The sequence below is a fragment of the Clytia hemisphaerica genome, unplaced genomic scaffold (genome assembly GCF_902728285.1).
Source record: "Clytia hemisphaerica strain Z4C2 unplaced genomic scaffold, Clytia hemisphaerica genome assembly, whole genome shotgun sequence".
Lineage (NCBI taxonomy): Eukaryota > Metazoa > Cnidaria > Hydrozoa > Leptothecata > Clytiidae > Clytia > Clytia hemisphaerica.
In genome coordinates, this window is record NW_027104101.1 from 3950016 (window position 1) to 3972359 (window position 22344).

General features: G+C 35.1%; 4 protein-coding genes across 4 annotated transcripts; 2 read left to right on the forward strand and 2 right to left on the reverse strand.

Moving 5' to 3' along the window:
- Window positions 1-13870, reverse strand: LOC136813138 (solute carrier family 41 member 1-like). Its single transcript, XM_067069669.1, has 9 exons — window positions 13277-13870; window positions 7982-8089; window positions 7649-7720; window positions 7135-7426; window positions 6725-6878; window positions 5906-5979; window positions 4766-4891; window positions 979-1127; window positions 1-655 (listed from the first exon to the last, which is right to left on the reverse strand). The coding sequence occupies exons 1-9, from the start codon at window positions 13709-13711 to the stop codon at window positions 470-472; spliced, it is 1596 nt and encodes a 531-aa protein (XP_066925770.1). The 5' UTR covers window positions 13712-13870; the 3' UTR covers window positions 1-469.
- LOC136813139 (interaptin-like) lies at window positions 1802-4030 on the forward strand. Its single transcript, XM_067069670.1, has 2 exons — window positions 1802-1957; window positions 2200-4030. Exons 1-2 carry the CDS (start codon window positions 1904-1906, stop codon window positions 3163-3165), a joined length of 1020 nt encoding a protein of 339 aa, XP_066925771.1. The 5' UTR covers window positions 1802-1903; the 3' UTR covers window positions 3166-4030.
- Window positions 13871-13927: 57 nt separating the features above from the next.
- Window positions 13928-15164, forward strand: LOC136813140 (tubulinyl-Tyr carboxypeptidase 1-like). Its single transcript, XM_067069671.1, has one exon. It carries the CDS (start codon window positions 14106-14108, stop codon window positions 15090-15092), a length of 987 nt encoding a protein of 328 aa, XP_066925772.1. The 5' UTR covers window positions 13928-14105; the 3' UTR covers window positions 15093-15164.
- Window positions 15165-15423: 259 nt separating this feature from the next.
- Window positions 15424-18779, reverse strand: LOC136813141 (ragulator complex protein LAMTOR5 homolog). Its single transcript, XM_067069672.1, has 4 exons — window positions 18694-18779; window positions 18472-18533; window positions 15682-15802; window positions 15424-15542 (listed from the first exon to the last, which is right to left on the reverse strand). The coding sequence occupies exons 1-4, from the start codon at window positions 18726-18728 to the stop codon at window positions 15482-15484; spliced, it is 279 nt and encodes a 92-aa protein (XP_066925773.1). The 5' UTR covers window positions 18729-18779; the 3' UTR covers window positions 15424-15481.
- Between the last annotated feature and the right edge of the window lie 3565 nt (window positions 18780-22344).

A 22344-nucleotide genomic window follows, 5' to 3' on the forward strand; every position in this document is an offset into this window, starting at 1 on the left:
TGATTACGTTACCAAAATCTCCTCTTGGGATTGGTCTATTTTTTAATCACATGATCAAAAAGTGAGCAAAATAAATAGATTTTGGTACGCCATCTTTTAACAATAAAAAGAGACAAAAGCTTTCCAGACCAGTGTTTTTATAATGACTATGGTATGAGGAAGGATCTGCCCCTTCCTACAGCAGTCGATTTTTCTGAGTGCGTCGGACGGAAGTCAATGGGAAAAAGGGCAAGGCTATTCGTTAATCTCATCGGCGCTTTCTTGCTTTTTACAAAAATAAGCAGAAAAGACCACTGTTCGTTTTTCCAAAGATATACTTTTTAATAACAACTTTTCCTCTCCAGTTTTGCCCGATTTTGGTCGATCCACAACTCAAACGCTCCAGCTGTCTATTCGAGCCATATTATCTCAGTTGCCTAAACCAATCCAATCTAGTCTCGATTTCCCAAATAAATAAGAGATATTTTTCTCATTCACCCAAATCATCATCTCGATCACCCATAAGAAACAGTAGATAAAAGTCAATAGCGAGTAGAGCTGTACCCAGCAAATCACCCAACGCCGTCAGATAAGGGATGGAATAGTTGTCGGGGTCTTTTCTATACTTCCACAGAATGTGAACCAGCCAATTGCAAATGAATAAGAGAGCTGCCACCTGGAGAAAAATAGACAAAAAAATAATTGAGCATTTCAAAATCTTACCTCATCGGCCCTTTTTACACCGTCCATAGTTTTAGCGCCGGCCTCTTTAACGTCAGCACGTCAGCCTTTTTTACGCCAAAGCTCAACTTTTCCATTTTTAACCCGGCCCTAACTTAATTCCGATCCCTTACGTCAGCATAAAAAGAGCTAAAATAAGGTGTTTAAGAATATTTAAAAGGAGCGAAATTAAATCACATAGAAAAATTGCACTACGGTTGCTAAGACAAAATATCCTATTCCACTAAATCAGAAAAACAAAAAAACCGACCAGTATACCTGAATAAAGCCAGCCAAAATGTACATACAAAAAAATCGAGCAGTAGTGCTCGTGTGACCAGCCTTCAAACTTGAAATGATGGCAAGAAAGATGATATGACCAGGGATGCTCATCGCTAACAAAACACGTGACGTCCGAGAGTGACCACCTAAAATGAAAATAAAATAAGCAACACGTGTTTGAAATTCAATTTCTAAGTCCTCTTTTACCAAACTTATACTAATACACACTGTTGTTAATCTTAACACCCCTGTCTCACAGCTCCGGTGGAACTTTTTCCTAAGTGGGGATGAAAATTCCTATTGAAATCTCAATGGGGATAGAAATTTTATTGTTCCAAGGTTAAAAAATCAGTAGGGATGGTTTTAGAGTACAATTTTTAAACATTGAATCTCGAATGGGGATGAAATCATAGTCAATTTCCCATCGGTGCTGAAATTTCAGGGTATTTTCCCTCTGGGGACGAAATTTTCGCCAAATTTTCCAGTGGGGCTCAGCGGGTCTGTAACCAGGGGTGTTTCATTTGGAAACATGTTAAATTTTCTTCTTCTGCATTTTTGTAGTACAAGAATTGTGATTTGTCGTTTTGTTTATTGTTTAATGCTTTGGGTTTAGAATTCGAATTCAAAGCTCAAAACATAGGATGACATTTTCACGAGGCATCCATTGCTTTTGCAGAAATTCTTCTTGAGGAGTGCAAAGCGCCCTGAGTGATGAAATGCTACCATTTTACTTTTCAAAGTGACGTGCGAACAAAAAACTGACGTCAAATATTTTTCATCAGTATGATAGTCGAAATTATAATTAGCTCTCGAGATTTTTCGTTAGACAACAATTGACGCCAGTCGTTAGCAACGTCGCTGTGAAAAATATTTGATATTTTTGCTGATTTTCAGTGAAAATAATTTTGTTAATTTGTGAAATATGTCTTCGATTAAGGAAGACAAAACGTGCCAGGGCACAAATGAATCATTTTTGGTAAGTTTTGCTAGAAATTTTCTCTTCCAAGTTTCTTTCATTTCAGATGAAATCGAATTTTCTTCACAAGTTTATCTCTAAATCTTTAAATCAATCTTGTAACCAGTCTTGCAAAAAGATTTGATTGGCATTATTTTCATAATTTATTGCAGCAAACGTCCTCAACTGACGAACTGGAAATGATTAGATGTTAATTTTAAATGGAATTAGTCTTATGATAAGTTTATGATTATTTCTTTCAGGTTCAAGAGAACCAACAACTCCGGGAAAGGCTTCTTCGGTTGGAAGCCGAAAACGCCTCCCTGAACAATAAAGTCATTTCAAAAGATGCAGCTTTGAATATTCTTCAAAAGGAAACAAATAGCGCTCGCATCGGAGAAGGACACATAATGCGAGAAGAAATTGCATTGTTGCAAAATAAACTTCATTCAAAAGATGCTGCTATCGATTCTCTCCAAAGAGAGAACCAACTTCGTTTACAAGAAGACCGGACATTCAAAGATAAAATCGAATCTTTGGAACAAGAAAACATTTCCAAGGGAATTGCGATCGATTTGTTGAAGAAAGGGATGAAAGAATTTCGTGCTGAAAAAGAAAAGCAAATCGCAAACCTTCAAATAGAATTCGACAAATGTGAACGGAGCACAAAATATTTCATCAAAATGCACCGACAAGTTGAAGAAGAAAAAGAAGATTTAGAACTTCGCATCGAAGATTTGTTGCTCACAACAAAAGAACAAGACCAACGCATCAAGAGGTTTTCTCGTCGTATCCGATCGTTGAAAGATAGATTGACTTTTTACGAGCAAGCAAACGACCAAATGGAAGCGGTAATCAACACCGAGCGACAAGAAATGTACGCTCTACAAATGGAATACAACGAGCTTGCTGAACAAGTCGATAGCACTCCAATGGAATACGAAGATCTCTTGACTACTAAACAAGTCGACGATAATTCGGCCGACTTAATCAGCCATGAAAGACAAAGAGACTTGCACCAGCAAAGCTACTCACACCAAAGCTACTCACAAACCCACGCGCCTCAAAGTGTAAACAACACCTTGCCATCCAAATTCTTTGAAATCAAATCCAAGGAAGCTATCGATGTCATTGAACAACATTTCGACCAATTTTTCATGGACTTGGAACAAGGATTGAATCAACTAAAAAGTTCTTTCAACAACAACGACAACAACTCTTCGCAATAAATATTTTGTAAACCTTCTATTTTCTTTCCAATTTTTGTTTTCTAGTTTAAGGTTCCTTCCTTTAGATTCGTGGAAATATTTCTATTGTTGAATCTTTTGTTTCCATTTGAAAGTGCAAAGTTTTTCAAGCCTCCCAGGAGAAGGAGTATAGTACGCAAGTTAAGTTCGACTGAATCTTTATGTGGACAGAAAATTGATCTTGCAGACAAAACATACGATTACAGAAAATAGCAAATGATCAAGTTTTAAAAGTTTTTAAGGAATTCAGTAATCTCAAATTTTATACCAATAAAAAACTGATTGGGCTCAAAAAAATATCTTTCTTTGACCTCATGGTTAATTTTCTGATCCATAAAAGATTCAAAAAGCTTTCTCGGGTACTAGACTTCTTCTCTCGGTAAAGTCTTGAAATTCTCTGTCCTTTGAAATGAAAACCGAAGATTCCACTGTGGAAATTATGTACTCAGGGACACAACGAATGACCTTTTACCCTTTTTTAGATCTTTCTCTCCTTTTTAACAACCTTCTCTTATCTCAAAATCGTCTTTCAACGACATCATCCTAACTTTAGCTCTCCTCCCCATTCCCAACACTCCCTCCTCCCTCCAATTTAAACCCTTCCATCATTTCACTTTTCCCCACCTCTTTCAAATCTAGGCCTCTTGCTTTTATAATCATTATACTCGCTCAACTTTACACTCGATCGATCTCTAAATCTCAACCCTTCTATTCTAGTGCCCTTTCAATAATTTTGTCAATTAAGCTTGTCGACATCTTTCAATTCTTTAACTTCTTCAGTTTTCTGGAAGAAGTCCAGTTTTCTTGTAATTAGCGTATAATATATGAGACCAAAACGTTGTATGTAATATATTGAAAAACATCAAATTCTATTGTCTCCAATCTTTGCTTATGTTCTCGTATACCCCGTGTCAATTGTTTTCCGAAACTGAAATTACCCATAAGTTTCCGTTTGTTATCCGGAAAAAAGTATAAAATAAATGTAAAATGTTTTGTGTGAGTTCACAAAATTTTGTTCGTCGAGTGAGAACATTGATTTTCTGTATCAAAACACTTTATACTCAATCGATCTCAACCATTCCATTTCCATGCCCTCCCAAAAGACTCACATTTCTTCGCATATCGAGAAAGTAATTTTGTTTTAAAAACTTCAACTTTCAATGGCAAGTTCTCTGGAAATCATCAAGATGAATTAGATCATCCATTGCCACATTTAAGATCCGATTATGGTATATTATATATCATTGTATAGTATAATGATGAAATACCATCGTAAATCTTTTTATCTTTCTCCATTGATCCATTTATAAATATCTGTCTGGTCGACTATTAAATAGGCTTGATTTTGAACTCATATTTCTAGATTTTAAAGACCAGAGTTACAATCGACTCCATCTGACTCGACCTCATAAAATGCTAGAAAGATTTTCGAAATAGAGAGCAAGTTTGAATAAGAGAGAGAGTTGGCTGTGTTCACATAAACGTCTTAAGTCGTTCCCCACTCAAACTTATAACTTTGGAGAAATGATTGCCTCGGACAAAATATTTTAGTATTGTTTAGAAGAAAAAAAGAAGAACTTACCACCCGTGCAAAATGTCCGTATGCATCCGTAGTTTGTAGCGTCCGGTAATGTACCCAGTGGAACTTTCAAATGTAAAGAAGTTGATAAGCGACTTGCCTGAACTGCTACTAAGTTGCCTCCGACACCTGATGGAAAAAAGTAAAGAAGATAAATTTTCGAGCAGACTTTTTTTACGAATCGGAGATCTAAAATTTTGACGTGGAAAAATTTCACGAATCAGCCTATTTTTACATAATTTCTTTCATTTTTTAGGAGTTTTTGCAAAAATGCTGAATTTGCATCAATTGAGGCTCTCTACGATTTCAAGGGGAATTGTATTTTCATAAAAAAAGGGAGCGTATCGAAAGTAGAGCGTCGTGTAAGAGAGTTTCTCGTTGACGTTGACTTTCAATATTATCGAGTAACAGATCGTATCGAATAGAAGAACGTCGAATTAGAAGGCGTCAACTGTTTCATTTAAGGCTTTATAATCACCAGGTGACCTAAGAAAATATGAGAGTTCGATCACTAACTGTGTTCGCAATGATAAAGATTCTTCTTTATTGTAGGGCAAAGATGTTACATCAGCGGTTCAAAGTAAAAACTTTTTAAGTCAAAGTTTATCCCTAACCCAACAAGCGACTTTCTGACCACGAAAGTGTCGGGAAAAAAGTAGTGGTCGTCTGGTACAGGAAAAGTTAAAGCTTACTTTTGCAAGCTTTCAAAAACGGGTGAAAAAAAGTACAGGTACAGTGGAGTCTCCATAACTCGAAAACCCACGAGGAACACAAATTTGTTCGAGCTATGGAGTAAAGTATCATTAAATTTTCCGAGTTAAGACATTCGAGTTATAGAGGTTCAAGATAGAGAGACTCAACTATATCTAAAAAACTGCGATCAAAACATCGGCGATCATCAATAAAAGTCGTATCTTCACTATTTTAATGACTTGAACGACTCAATTGACGATCCAAGGTAATTTATATCGATTGTCATAATAAAAGGAGGGGTAACACATCTAGTGAAAGAGTGAATGTGAGCGATTTCACAAAAAATATGTTTGTGAAAATTTTTTAGAAAATGCTCATTTTGACGCCTTCTTTTCGACACATTATCTCTCCTTCATAGGTGAGTCAGCGGAATGATGTTAAAAAACTCACCATTGATGACTGGACTGAAGACAGCGATCCCTTTGAATCTTTGTACGAAATAACTCAGTATCAAGCCACCACCACTGCAATGAAAAAAAATAAGCAAATGAATCAAAAAGATACAATGACTTTATTGAGGAAATGAAGCCACTTATTTCCCATCTTAAACACGTGACCCAAAGTTTTCAAATAAAATTTCAAATCCGGGGCAAAATTCAGGCTTAATTTTCTGTTGCTTGAGAAAGGTTGAAGATTTATCTCTAGCCCCTTCGATGGTCTTTACAATGAATATTTCACAAATGAGAGTCTTATCTAGGCACACCTAATTCGGTAGCCATTTTCCACACAAATTAAACATTGTCAGCAGAAATTGTACCGTTTTTTTTATAATGTCTGGGGTACATTTCAAAATAATCATTTTCAATTCTTTCATTTTTATATATCAGAAATTCCAGATTAAGACCATGTTCTCACGTGACGGTTCCGTTTCGCTAGTTTAGGTATAATCTTATTTCTTTTTTTATGATTTTTTTTGGCGAACAAAAATCATAAAAAAAGAAATAAGTTTAAACCTAAACTACCGTTTCGCTCCGAAACGAAATGAAGTCATTCTATTGGTTACATTCAAGTCTTACGTCACTTCTAACTAATAGAATGGCTTCATTCCTTTTCGGAGCGAAACGGAACCGTCACGTGCGAACATGGTCTCAATCTGGAATTTTTGATACCTTGATCTGTTAAAGCGAACATGGTCTAAGTCATTTGAGAAACTAGGAGCTTGGATATTTAACAGATCAAGAATGCCAGAGGAAGAAACAAGCAACAAACCTGCTTATACACATAGCTATAATCACAGGTGACCATCCATTGTAAAGCGTGGTATGAGTATATTTGTTGTGATGCGCCATGTAAAACCATAATGGTAGCATCAGCGTAAACAAGCAACAAATAAATGGTGCAATCCATAAATGCACATTATCATCTAAGGAAGAATATTGAGAATTTCATTAAAACAATTATAAAATGTCTACATTCCTCGGTTGATTTTTCTTTCATTACTCAGAATTTCATGTTGCTAAAAAGTAGTGATGGGTGATGCCTTCAGTTTGTGAAAGATTCTTTTCTGACTAGTTCAGTTGGAGTGGGTAAAGCTTTTGTACTGTAGTAGAAAATATATTCTTACTATCGACGAGTAGTCCTCATTCAAAGGTCAAAGAAGGGAAGATGTATGTGCGTACCTATCTTCCTATGTAAAAAGTCACTGAAAAATGATAGCAAAGCCAATGTAACCAGGTCACCGAGACTTGCAGCAATGGGTGTAGCAACATTATCAGGATTGATACCATACTTCTTGGAGAGTATGATTACAGTACACATGACACCACCGAGTAGGAGACTTGCCAAGGATGCAGTGATAAGGGAACTTGCACACATGAGGAAAGCATGGTGAATGTTGAACTGGTCACTTGGTACCCATCGAAATATAACAGCTGCCATTGAAGCAAGAGCAGCCACCACTAAAGCTTGTGCCTTAGAGAAAAATGGGCTCAAATTGATAGTACACCAAAATCCTCTCCCAAGTAACTTGTCTTGTCATTGACAGGCGTATGATATTTTGAAGAAATTTTCATGAAAATAATATACAATTAGAAAAAAATGTTTCAATCAATTACTATTTTTCATATGAGATTAATTTGGTTTAGAAGTTGACCGTGTCTATATATTATACTATTATAATTATGGTGTGTGTACCTGCGTTAATATAAGGTTGCCAATCACAATAGACCTTTTCTCTTTTGGACTGTCCATGTGGCCTATGTTTGCCTGAAAATGGATAAAAAAATATATCTTTGAACTTTATAGTTTTGAGAAAATATTTTAGAAAAAAACAATTCTATTAAAGGGCCTGAATGTGTGAATTGGAAAGCTTTGCGTGATTGCGTGAATTGAAGGTCTGCTGGGGGGGGGGCCTCATTAAAGGAATAATATTATCAACAATTTTTAACACAGGTTAAAGTTGTGTCACATTTATTAAACAAATCTAACAGGTAATGCTACAAGAAACAAAATGTCAAAAAAACTTACTGCAGTGGATAATCTTGATGCTAAAGTCATTTCCAAGTTGCCTTTCAGACCAAGAAGTGCCGGTACAAGAATGTAAACTTCTGGAATTTCCATGTAAACTTTCCAATGCTATCAAAATAGAAATCATATTAGACTCATTGATAGTTCAGGTTATTTTGAAAAGGTTTTAAAGCAGTTCAAAATATTTGGAATATAAATATATTCTTTTTTTCTTATTTTTTGACAAAAGAAGTAAAATTTCCTGTCTACGAAAAAGTTTATTATATGCCTTAGTGGGGCCCCCCCAGCGGTTTGCGTGAATGCGTGAATGGGCTTTTTTGGTTGCGTGAATGCGTGAAAATTGAAAAAAAATTGCGTGAATGCGTGAATTAAAAAAACTTGCGTGAACGTGAAAATCCATTTTCTATTGCGTGAATGCGTGAATCTGCCCTGTTTTTTACGTGAACTCGGGTAATTTCCCTTTTCACCCAGTTTGCAAAACGTGGCACGTTTGTTCGAGATTTTGAGTGCAGCACTCGCCAAAAGTCGAGTGCAAGTACACATTTTTTCTTTTATAAGCATAACGTTTATAAGCATATGCTGGCTCAGTTTTTGGTCACTAAACAATGGCTCTATTGTTTGAGAACAATAGAATGCTAAGCATAATGCGAGCCTGATGTAGGGGCAGACACTTGCTTATAAAAAAAAAAACATGTATAGTTTAGTCAGGCCTCTCCACAAATTTTTAATTCAAAGAAATATTTAATACCCATGATGCAGACTTTTGAGAACCTCATTTCTTGACAAAATCAGTCTGAAATGGAGTCGTATTTAAGCACATCAGAGTGTGAAAATAGAAATTTTCCCCTGTCGGCGCAAACCATGGTTGCGCCTCCCTTAGTCACTATGTTTTCGGCCCCTCCAATCAAGACGCGAGCCCTGATTAAAACTATTCTTTTTAAAATTTTTGTTTGCTTGCTTCGCTCGCAACAAATGTTCATCCTTTTACCTCATTTTGCAAACTATCAAGCGATCGTACCTCGCCTCTTAACGAATTTAGACTACATTCTTTTTCAATGGTGTTAAAGATAGCATTTTTAGCCAACCGCGAGGTGACAGAAATGCAAAAAATTTCCTCTCTGCGCAAACCATGGTTGCGCCTCCTTACCCCTTAGCTAAGCATTATGGTGTCACCCTGGAGTTTGTTTGACCTATTTTTGATAATGATTAAGATATTTTTTGTACAAAAATTCGCCTGCGGTGCATATCTTTTCACTTACTATCGCGTTACCTTAACTGGAGAAGTATCATCTTTTCTAAACGACAGTGACATGTTAGAAGAATAAAATATTTTGCGTGATGGCATGTGATTAAAGTTAAAAACTTACGTAGCGCTTTAAGCTAATGTGCTTATAGTCAGGTGTACAGGAAAAAATCACTAATGAGTTAAGTTTTTCTCAAGTGCATGACCAGATCCTGCCGAAAAATCTCGAGTGTAGCAGCCTTGCCATTTTGGTTCCGCTGGGGCGCCTCGTATACGTCTGCCCCACTCTCGACTACTTAACAAAAACAAACGACTTCTCTGATAATTCAGACTCTGCAAACTGGCTTTTCACCCAAATGTGTAGAAATGTTTGACAATTTCCCCGATTTTTCCGAAAATTTCCCCGATTTCCCAAAAAATCGGGTTTGCGTGAATTTCGAGAAAAACTTGCGTGAATGCGTGAATTGCGAAAATTTTTTGCGTGAATGCGTGAATTGCGAAAATTTTTTGCGTGAATGCGTGAATTTAGGGTCCGCTGGGGGGGCCTCCTTAGTAGTCACTTGCATATTCAATTTTTCCAACAACTAACAATAAATTAATATTAATTAACCCTGGGCCATAATATCAAAGAAAAATTTTTAAAAATCAATTTCATTGATGCTTTGTCAGACATCTTTACTTCTGCTACATCTCTCATACTTTTTCTTAACTGTAGTACCAACAACTACAGTATAGCCCTAACTCTTCATACTGTACAAAATTTACAGGAAACGCATATTTGGACTTTGTACCCAATGCTGCACACAGCGCTTTAAAGCTAAATTCCCACAAAATTGGGACAAAAAACAGTTTTTGAAGTTTGCAAAAAACGTCACATAAAAGATCTCTCAAATTCAGTATGTGAATGGAATGAATTATTCCCTTTTTTGAAAAAGTTCAAAAAATGAAAATAAAGGGATCATGATAATTGAATACTATCCGCTGATGATCTGCAGTGCTATTATAAAGCTAAAACCGCTTTGTGTACTCTTTGCTTGATGAGAAAATAATTGATGGATAAAAGTTTTTCGCAAAGTGTGGGAGCTCACAGGCGTTTTCAGATTGCTCCTCAAACTGCGCACAAAATGGTAGATTTAGGAATGTTTGCATGGCTCAGAAAATCCTTTGTTTGATTGTCAATGATGTCAGTGTCGTTATTAATTTTGTTACTAGATCTAACAAATTGATGTTTGTGAGTGCACTTTATAGTTTTGGTTCCCACTGGAGAATCATATATTCTGGTTTTCATGTTACTAGATACCGTCAACTGCTCTAACTTGGTACTATCTAACAAAACATGAGACGGCAAGTTGCACACTCTATATTTGTTAATCCCATCGGGCGATAGGCGGTTAGGCGACGGGCGTTCTCTAATTCTCCAATTGGCATCCGGTCATTTTGAATGAAAACAAAAAAAGTTAAAAAGGGGCGCGCTATCAGTGAAAGCTTGTGACATGTTATGGCACAAAGAATGATTGATAAACTTGGTGGAGTTTATCAAAACAAATTTTTTGTCAAAGAGTGAGATTTAACAGTAATTGAAAATACAGGCCAGATATCCACAGTTAGTCACACTAGCGTCCCGCCAAAATGCGTATCAAAGATTAATGCTGCGAAAGCGCTACCGTAGAGTCCTTTAATATCGACATGTGTCTTGTTATTTCGACATAGCTGTAGGCTGGTCTTCGAAATAAAAAATCAAACATAAACAAATACATACCAAAGTTATCAATCAATCACTAAATTGTACTCTCCCTATCACGTCACAGATTGTTGAAATGTAAGAAACGTGAAGTGGTTTTTTTTTGAAAAGAAAACTTTAACGATGTAGTCACTAAAAACTAATTAGCATGCTTTTATTCAACGGAACGAAGATATCCAAATTAGGGTAGATCGTCAACTACCATTTTTAGCATGATGTCAAAAAATTCAAAGTGTAGTATTTTTTTGTGAAAATTTAATCTATTGTAAGACATTTTGCGCAATTTTTAACCTCCTAGGTAAAAAAATCCAGCATTCCCCAGGGGGGTCTTTGATTCGCACTAAAGCGAAAAATGAGTAAAAATGGCATTTTTTGCCCATTTCAAGACTATGAAAACCCAGTAAAGGGTCAAAAGATTTCAGAACCCTATTTTAAAACCATTTTTGAGATTTTAGCCTGAGAACATCAGACTTTAACTCTAAATATTGGGTTTTAGTGGGAAATGCAATACCATAATGGCAGACTTGGGCAAATTTCTGACCCAAACCATTTTGATTCTCCCAGAGTATTTTCAGAATACTTCCAAGATCCAAAGATTTCAGGACATCATTTGAAATCATTTTTGAGATTTTAGCCCAAAGAAAACCAAGTTTTAGCTTGAAATATTGGCATTTAGCATGAAAACTCAATTTCTAGGGCGCCATTATGGATTTATAGGATATTTTTGAAAACTCAAGATTGATTTTTCCTGGAGCTTTCTCTGAAGTGTTTCATTGCTGAAAATTTCAAGTGTGTACCTTAAAAAGTTTAAAAATTGTGGGTCCTCAAAAATGCTGCTTTCATGCATTTTGCTGCCCAGAATCGGAGAAAATCAGCCTTTTTAGCCTGAAATTGAAACATTGAGCGATCTCGCTGGGGTTATTGTGTCTTTTTGTGTTGAATATTAGTACAAGACACCATTTAGAAACCATTTTGACCTTTTCCTGGCGTTTTATAGTCTTAAAATTGACAAAAAATGACATTTTTACTCATTTTTCACTTTAGTGCGAATCAAAGACCCCCTGGGGAATGCTGGATTTTTGACCTAGGAGGTTAAAAATTGCGCAAAATGTCTTACAATAGATTAAATTTTCACAAAAAAATACTACACTTTGAATTTTTTGACTTTGCCATTTGACGATCTACCCTATCCAAATCAAAACAACATTTTGCACGTGAGGAATTTTTTAGTAGACCATTTTACCGAGAACCGAAAATAATAAAAAGAACCCGGTTTCCTTTTGAATTTAATGTGACCGCCATACTAGCCATCACGGCGTGCAACCTCTTAGCGCCTAAAGCGTGTGTTTTTTATAAATAAGGAAGGAGAAACCAGGCTAAGCGCGCAAATTATTCTTATCACGTGACTTGAAGCCTAATAAAGTTGTAAAATTTTAATGATGGACACGAGAAAGTTACGATGCGTGCGTTTCGTGTGCTGTGTAAAACTGCTTATAATTTGGTTGTTTTTTTTAATTGAAAGGATTGCAATGTTTACTGAACTTCTAGTTTGATGGATGAACTTGTTTGATAAGAATGATACCAAGAATTCCATTCAAGGTTTGTTTTGATTATTTTACAGATCCGGTGTCGATCAGGTATACTGTTTACCTGACTCTCAAGCAAAAATTGCGCCGCAAAACTTCTAAAGGGATTCATATAAAAATAACCCAGCGCTTTTAAATGAAATTAACGATCTCAAAAACTATGAGAAATTGCCTAAAATTTGAGCCATAGATGAAGTAATTTGAGCCAAGCCAACCTTAAGAACTAATTTGAAGATCAACTTCCCAAGAAAAAGATCTACAGAGGAGACGGAATCCACCTAGATCTGCGCATTGCCGGATAGGCTATTTCCCGGACATTTTGCCGGACCTCAAACACTGACCCATTTACATGTGCGGAATTGTTTTTTACTTTAGTGTATAATAAACTAGGCCTTAAAAATCTAAGTGCTGTCTCGGGAATTGAATGACAAACTTTGGTTGGTTAATTTTGGCTGCTGCACGTTTTACTTTGTTTCAAACTTTCAAGTGTTAATTAATTGTCTTGCGAACTTGATTCAGGTAACTCTCATCCTTGTTGTTGCAAATACATCCTGTAGATGACTGATGTTGTTTTTTCTGAAAGCTAGATTTCCTAGTGTGACTAACTGATCAACAGTCACATGTTTCGACCAATCGTCCCAAGTCAGAGCAGTTGACGGTACTCTTTTAAAGTGTTAGAGGTAGACATATAGCTCCTAAGTACATTAAACTTGAACATACATTACCTGAACATGATCCAGTAGCAAACCTGCAGCAACTGTTCCCAAACCAGCAGCAAAAAAGGGGAAAAATACTTGCAAAGCAATGAAAAAACTACTCTCTTTGTTATTATCCACATCAGCTGTAATATTTGGTATCAGGGAATCTGCCTCTTCACTTTCAAGAAGATTAATTTCTTGAAGGTCATCAAAATCATTATGGTCAACAATCTCAAAATCACTCCCAGAAAACTCGTTTTCTTCATTATCTAGTCTTTTCTTGTATAATACCTTCAAACTTCTTTTACTGGGATTCATTATCCCATTCTCAGCCCCAGAATCATTATTGTCAGAGTGGTGTTTTGGAACCATATTTTTTGTTGTCTTTTTTGAACGCTGCCGAACAGTTGTTGTATTTGAAGAACCTTCCTGAATTCTTTCGGAAAGTCTTTCTGTTGTCATTATTATCCAGAAATTTCAAGAAAATAATAAATTGTCTGACAAGATATGAAATTCCATCCCCCGTTTTGCCACAAATTTGTCAACGACAAACGAATATCACTTTCAGATTTTTTTGATTTTTCCTTCTCTTCGCAACTTCGCTATCATTTTGTTTGCCGTGTTTTAATTTTTTTGCTGACTCGGCAGAATTTTGTAAACAAAGATAAAAAATGGTAGCCTCGTACGTAAACAAATCAGAAAAGTCTAGACAAGAAAAAGCTAACATCTCACAACAACAACCATTTTGAGCTCAAAAGGTTCTAGCTCTTTAGGCTACGAAATGATTATAAGAAATAAACATTTGCTTCTGATGGTATTGCAATCTTGAAATCTATGAACAAGTTTTCTTACAAAGATGGCAGATATTCAGCTTGAAAATGAGGTTTCAAAATCGAATGAAGCAGAGCCAGAGGACAACAATGTACCAAAGTCATTAAGTCCATTAAGATCGAGAACTGATAAATTATTGCAGCCAATAACAGGATTTTTAGTGAACAAGGGGGCTATTCCCTTAGATAAGGAAACTTGGAATTTAATGCTGGAAAGGATCAAGTCAACTCACCCTCAAGGTGAAAAAGTTATAGACGATTTGAATTCGAAAGAACTCGATTTTATAAGAGGAGTAACAGAAGCAACGTCGCCTCAGTCCGGTGTCAGCGAAAGACAGGAAAATACAACCTCGACAGAGCAAAAGGCAAAAAACCTAGAAAAATACGGTGATATCAGTATTGCAGTAGAACCAAAATTTTCACCTCTGACTTCGGATCTTCAAAAATTAGCAGCCGTTCAAAGATACTTGAATAGATTACAATATAACCATACTGGTATGCAGTTTTTCAACATAAAAAAATCGCGCTCAATCACACGATTATATGAAACCGCAAAAGAAATGATCAAATATTCGCTACCGATAAAATGTTTGGAAGCTGTTGTTTTATCACTTTATTTAACTTCAAACATCAAAACAATATCAAGATTTACAATCAGGTTCAAAACGAAATCTGGGAAGAACACTCACAAACATATCGTACTGGGAATTTTTCACAACTCGTGCTACGGTGCTTTAGGGTTGAGTAGGCGTAAAACTCTCATGGATAAACCTATAAAATTCACAAGCCTGCCCGAACTAATTTTAGACTACAAAAAATGTTACGAGGAATGTTTTCACACATTGGTCAAGGTCAAACTAAGCCCATGTTTGTCACCTGATCTACATTCGAATGACGTCATCACATGGAATTATTTTACACTAAGTGTTTACAAAATGACAGTCCAAGAAATTAAACAATCACTTGAAAAATACTCGAGAGAAATGAAAAAACATAAAGATGCTTGTCTATGACGAAAAGAGATGCTAGATTTTTTAACAATCTGGTCGAAAAATTCAGGAAGCATGGTTTAGGGAAGTGAAGCTTTTTATATTGATTACCAAATGTATTTTTGAATGAGGAAAATTTTCTAAAAATTATCGTTTATAACAAGTGTTGATACAAAATATATAATAAATTAAATTTCATGAGTAAAATTCGGTACCAAATTGCAAGTGAATTAACAGTTAGGAGCATTAGAAATTTAGAATGAAAACCAGACCATTTATAAATGACTAGAAGACCACGATAAAATTTTAATCTCTTCTAAGATCAGTAGGAAAGGAGAACTTGAACCCCTTTACTGTACATGAAAAAAAAACTTTAATAAAAAACAAAACATAGACTATAACAAAAAATTGTTTTAAATCTTGTTTTTGAAGATGCCAACCACCACTTTGTCTTGTTTTCGTATCAGGAGGTTGCTTAAAAATAAGAAAACATAATATGCATCAGAATTAATTCTTGTACAGGTCTGGTGCAACATCTCACGCTGCAAACAGAAATTTCAAAAGGTCGTTGGACCCATCACTGACTGAGTCTTATCAAGAAAGTTATTTGTACCTTTTATCACTTTCGAGACAGATGATTGGTGAATCTTCACTGTTAGCCGGAAAAAGTTTTGAAGCTTGTGATGCAATTGAAGAAACGGCTCCCGCATGTTCACTTGTCGCAACACCTCGAACTGTAGTAGAAAAAGAAGTTTGATTAATAAAGAGGTCTTTCAGGTTTTGCAAAACTTTAGGGTGTTTCAGAAATAAGTTATCCTTTTTGAAACGAAGTTTATGACTTCAATAAAGAAGCAAACCTTTTTCATTCGAAAGAGGCAAGAATTTTAGAATTGTTTTTAGATAGATAATTTATCTAATTTGGTCCATGAACATACAAAATAAATCTTGATAGACCTTTTAACTTGAATCATTCATTTTTTACTTTTTTAAAGATTTTGCCTAGATTTAGGTCCAAAATTTCTGTCTACAGTATATGGCCCCCAAAACGTCTATCCAAATTGAAATCTTTCTAGCGAATTCAGAAAATAGGGTTATAAGGTTAATTTTTTTTTGTAAATTAAGCTCATACGTTTTTTTATAAGAACATAAGGCTTCGCTGACCAAAATTTTAAGAGCAATTTAAGAACATTTTAAGGTTTTGGTTTTTAAGGCTTCGTGGACTCAACACTCTATTTCTTAGGAAAATGGTAAAAAATATTTAAACAAGCAACATGCTGAATGGACCTACCTAATGATTAACATCAGATGAAAATAAGAAAAAAGTGACAATAATTGTACAAAAATTCAGAATGGAAAAATAAAGCTTGTGTGTTGAATAATGTAAAATGGTAAAAAGGAATGTCCCCAAATACGAAAATCACTTAAACCATTCAGACCCAAAAAACCTTTTAAGCTGTTTTTGGCCCAAATTTGCCCAAAAAAAATTTCCTTAAAAATCTGGGTCCGTCACATTTTGGGCATTGTCATTTTGCATCATTGTGCAAAAAATCAGAAAAAAATTACGAGTCAACCTTATGAAAAGCTATATTTTCTTATTTGGTTAAAGGGAATTTCCCCAAAGTACGAAAATCCGTTTTTTAAGGCGAATGAGAATTTTCCGGGAAAAACCACTTCAGCCATTCTTTAGAGAATCTTGCCCTCCATCTTTGTACAAAAAATCAGAAAAAAGTAATGACAGAATTTTGCACAAAGTCCAAAAAACCCTATTTTTAGGCAGTTTTTGGCCCAAATTTGCCCAAATATATTTTTTTTCGAAAATCGGGCTCCGTCACATTTTAGGCATTGCCATTTTGCATCATTATGCAAAAAATCAGAAAAAAATAATGAGTCAACTTTGAGAAAAGCTATATTTTCTTATTGGTTAAAGGGAATTTCCCCAAAGTACGAAAATCCGTTTTTTAAGGCGAATGAGAATTTTCCGGGAAAAACAACTTCAGCCATTCTTTAGAGAATCTTGCCCTCCATCTTTGTACAAAAAATCAGAAAAAAGTAATGACAGAATTTTGCACAAAGTCCAAAAAACCCTATTTTTAGGCAGTTTTTGGCCCAAATTTGCCCAAATATATATTTTTTCGAAAATCGGGCTCCGACACATTTTAGGCATTGTCATTTTGCATCATTGTGCAAAAAATCAGAAAAAAATAACGAGTCAACATTGAGAAAAGCTATATTTTCTTATTTGGTTAAAGGGAATTTCCCCCAAAATACGAAAATCCGTTTTTAAGGCGAATAAGAATTTTCCGGGAAAAACCACTTCAGCCATTCTTTAGAGAATCTTGCCCTCCATCTTTGTACAAAAAATCAGAAAAAAGTAATGACAGGATTTTGCACAAGTCCAAAAAACCCTATTTTTAGGTAGTTTTTGGCCCAAATTTGCCCAAATAAATTTTTTCTCAAAAATCGGGCTCCGTCACGTTCTGGGCATTGCCATTTTGCATCATTGTGCAAAAAATCAGAAAAAACTAATGAGCCAATCCTGAGAAAAGCTGGTAACAGACGGACGGACGGACGAACGAACGAACGGACGGACATGGGTTAATTTATAGAACCTCCACCGGGGCACCCGGAGGTAGGTCCAAAAATGGTCAAAATAAGGACATTTTTTAAAAAGCTTAAAACTCAAAAAGTTAACAACATCCGAAGGCTTCAAAAATTTTGGATGTTCTTATAAAAAGCGTGTAATTTCTTTCCCAAAAGATAATTTTCTTAAAATTAAAATAAAGGTTTTTGTATGATTTTTATTTAATCAAAGTTGAGTCACTTTTTTTTCTAATGGCCCCCAAAACGGAGGTTTGGTTTTTTCGAAATAATCTTGATCAAAAAGCAAAGCACCAACATCAAATTACTATCACAATGCGTATGAAGGCAATATATTGGACTTAAAAAAATCAAAATTTATTTTTTCGCTATATCTTCATACAAATGGTTGTTAAAACGGAGGTGAATGGCCCCAAAAACATCGATTTAAATTGTTAAAAAACCATTAGTTAAACATGCCTCGAATATAATGACACAATAAAATAATTAGTTATTGATAATTTTGCAAAAAGAATTCCATATCAAAACAATAAGTCTTTCAGGCTTAAAGGAAGAAAAGAATTAGCGATGTTAAAAATGAAATTTTGTTTTTTTCTTTTCTCTGACTCAAAGGAAATGTGCTGGGATCGAATCTGAAGCTTTCCCATTTTTAAAGTACCAATATGGCTCGTTATTTCTGGCACGTTCGGTATATAACTTAGCGGTAAATTCTCATATGAAAGAAAACGTTCGAATTGAAGAGGCGAGATAAAGTATCAAATTAGACCTGTGAATGAAAAACAGATATAAAAATATATCTGAATACCTGCTAGCATGAGACCATTCAGATCACAACAGATGACTCCTGTGACATTACTTTCGTTCATTCTAAAGTAAAAGGAAAATATAATTGAAACTCTAAGAGAAAGTGCAGAAAATAAAAAACAGATCCAAAAATCTTCATTCTTTTTTTTCTTTTTTTACAACTATTTCCATTGCCACATAAAATTCTTACAAATTTTAAAATAAAAAAGAAGGTTACACTCACATATCTTCAAGTTGCAATGCTAAATTTTTCTCCATTTTTTTTGCTTGATTATTATTCTGAAAAACAAGAAAATTATCTTTCAAATAGTTTCAAAAATATTACTATTTAATACCAAACAGCCTTATTCGTTTCAGAACTTACAGAATAGAATTTAACAATCAAGGTAAGTTATTGAGTTATTGTGTTATTAAGGAAAAGGCAAGACTTTGTTAAATTTGTGAGAATTTTTAAAAAGTCATTACAGATAAAAAGCCTTCATAAATTCATAATCTCAAAAGTGCTGGTTTTTTCAAAATAAAACTAATTTTTCGCCAATGTACTAAAAAAGTTTCTGGATACCCCATGATACTAAAAGGATTTTTGACCACTATGCCACTAAACGAAATGATGTCTGGGATTTTAGTACCAATCCCCGTTTGTATTGGACAATGGGTTATGAGTAGGTGTAAATAGATAATTAAGGGGGGGTTTGTTGATTTGGGTTCAAAATCTTTAGGTGGGACTTCCGATTTTTTGGATTTCAGGGGGGGGGCAGGATTAGGTGGGACCTGATTTTTTAAGGTGGGACTAAGGTGGTTTGGTTGTAAAATTGAAACATCTCATCAACATCAACCAATGATATATAACTTTAGTAGTTACCTTTTACTATTGAAACCTAGTGGATAATCTTGTACGTATGACCTGTATTATACTTGAAAGAAGACTTAAGTTTTGCTTCCTAAATTCTGCTGGGAATTCAAATTTTTCAAAATCTTGGTGGGGGATATACTTAGTGGTGGGACCATGCATGATTGATTCTAGGTGGGGGTTTTAATGTGTGCTGGGACCTTATTTTTTTGGTGGGACCTGGACCCCCCTTGCACACTATGTCCCAATTTTTCAGATTTGAGAAGTTCCCCCAAAATATACATACAGTATAAAGTTTCCCCCTCTTTATTTCCCCCTCAAGCAGTTATTGTTGATGCAAACATCTAGTAAGAGTGTTGTTAATGCAATAATTTCCTCAGGTTGATAGCTAGATCTAAATAGATTTCAAACAATTTTCCTTCCAAAATAAAAAGGAAAATTAATCACAAGGAAGAAATTCCAAATTGAACCCCTTCTTTTGAAAGAATAGCTATACAAGAACAATGAGGCTCAAAAAATAAGAACAATGTAAGAGCAACATCCAGCAAGGAGAATTTTAAGAAGATTATTTAAAACTTGTTAAATATATTGTATTTTAAAGGGAAAAAAGCAAAAGTCTGAAATACCAGGGGAGGGTCATAAAGCTACTTTTCTGTTTCTATTTGTATTTGGTTGAGTCGCAGGAGGCTTGTTAGAGGCCCATTTTTGTAACTATAGACCAGGCCTGGCCATGAACAATACCTTGCGAGTGCCAAAATAGCACTCCATAAAAGTATATCATAGATTATGGCGTGCTATTAGCCCCTGCAAAAGAAATTTTGTACATTCTTGTATATTTTAGGAGTGCTATTTTAGCACTCGCAAACCATTTTAGGTGTGTGCCAGCGTGTGCGAGTGCAATAGCACGCCATACACGGCCAGGCCTGATAGACACTTTCAATTAGCGCCCCGTCAGCACCTTAAACTGACTACCCAATTCCCCTCACATGACATGGGTTGACATGGGCGAAGGTTCATTCACTTGCCAAGTGAACTGCTGCGAGTGGGAATCGCCTGTACAGCAACCAAGGTCAATGACCACTATACCACAGCGCCCTACTCCATGACACTAGGATGAGTACCTATGTCATTTTGGGAAAATCTTTGTCACAGCACTCACTCTACCTGTGGATCAACTATTTTCAGTCATAAAAAAGACACAGCCCCATAAAATGGGTAATTTAAGGCTTTTCTAGAAATATTTAAGTTATACTGCATGAAATTTGTGTCTGATTTTCTTTATTTGAGAACAATTTGAACAATTTTACTTGGTTTAAGTGGCTATCCAAGCATTCACATTGTTTTTTATAAATATGACAAAAATTGTATTTAAAGAGATACAGAAGATTTTCCGATATTTTTATAAACAAAATTAATTTTTCTTTAAAAAAGTTTTTTTACATTTATTTTTAGAAAAATCTTTAAAAAAGTGTAAAGATGAGCTCTTACTCCATCACTTTGGAGTAACTGCATGACTGCCTTGCTTAGAACAAAACCATAGGTTAATGAAAATTTAAAGAAAAATTAAAATTGTGGAGAACCACATCTACTCTAGTGGCTCCCATTAAATTATCCCTAGATTAGAATACCCAATTTTTAAGCTACTGCTTTGCTGAGTTTTGAGTGGCCAGGGATCAAACCAACAATACTTGGATTACAAAGCAAATGCTCTACCTACTGAGTCATAGAAAAGAATAAATTCAGTCTTGAAGTGCCTTAACAGATTTGAAATTTACTGAAATACACCAACTGAATACTTATTTTCAGGACAAATTATTAATCATGTTAACATTTAGAAACTTCAGGTTCAAGGCACTCCCTAGATTGTTCATTTTCTTTTGGTGTTTTTGAGTCTCTTTGTTCTTATCAAATTGTACTTTTAAATAAAAAGATGTTTTGATGAAGAAATAATCATCCAAGGATTTTCCTTTGAATTTGTAACACAATATGCCTTTAAAAGCTGGTTTTCCTTGGAAAATACGCTTAAATAAATTTTCCTTGAAAAATACAATAAACGACGCGCCTAAATTCTCTTCATCACAGATTCCTTACCAAGAAAAAAAAATTGAAAATTTGAAAGTTCTATACACTATAGTTTCCAGCCTTAATTTCAGATTCTTCTGCTAAAAACTGAAAACTAAAAATAACATTGCACTTTACCACTTTCAATCATCTGGAGTGACGTACTCAACAAAAGAATCACTCCAAAACTTTTGAAAACTTATCCCCAGTGCAAGCTGAATCAATTTACGGGTAGGCTTGGTCATATCTTCCTTTGTTTCGAGGGTAAAACTCCTAGCCTTCAGGATATACACACTGCTCTTGTTTTGAATATTGAATTTTTCCGGATATCGCATGCGCACTGAGGCTTTAGTGAAACAATAAAGAGTTTAGAAACCTAAGCCAATCAGCTGTGTTTTTAAAAACATTCTTTTGTTTTTAAATCTCTATTGATAAACTTCTTTTGTTAAAAACTTCAATTATGTTTAATTATATTATTAAGAAGAGAGTTCCCGGTGGGGGCCACTAGTGGCCGCCTACAGCAGTGCCTGTAGACCAAGAGTAAGGCCTAAATGCTGTATATATATTGTGCAAACTAATTAGAGGGTCAATGGCAATGCTTCCTGAGGAGTCCATCACAGATTTTTGCTAATATTTCTTTCTAAGACAAAACAAAGTATCAAAAAATGACTTAGCTCTGACTGATACTTTCTACCACAGTACCAAATCCACAAAAACTTAACCTCTAATACCTAACACAACCACTTCTATGGTACTTTGAATACAGTTTGTCTTGTTTTCAAAACCACGGTACAGGTTTGGCGCAATTCACCCTAGATTTCTATTTCTATCCATTTATTTGCATAAGCCTAAAAAAGCTAACATCGCATATATTTTTATTCAATTGCCTATCAATTGGTCAATTGATCATCAATTGGCTTTACACAGCTCTAAAGATGACCCTGTCGCACATCAGACTTTACC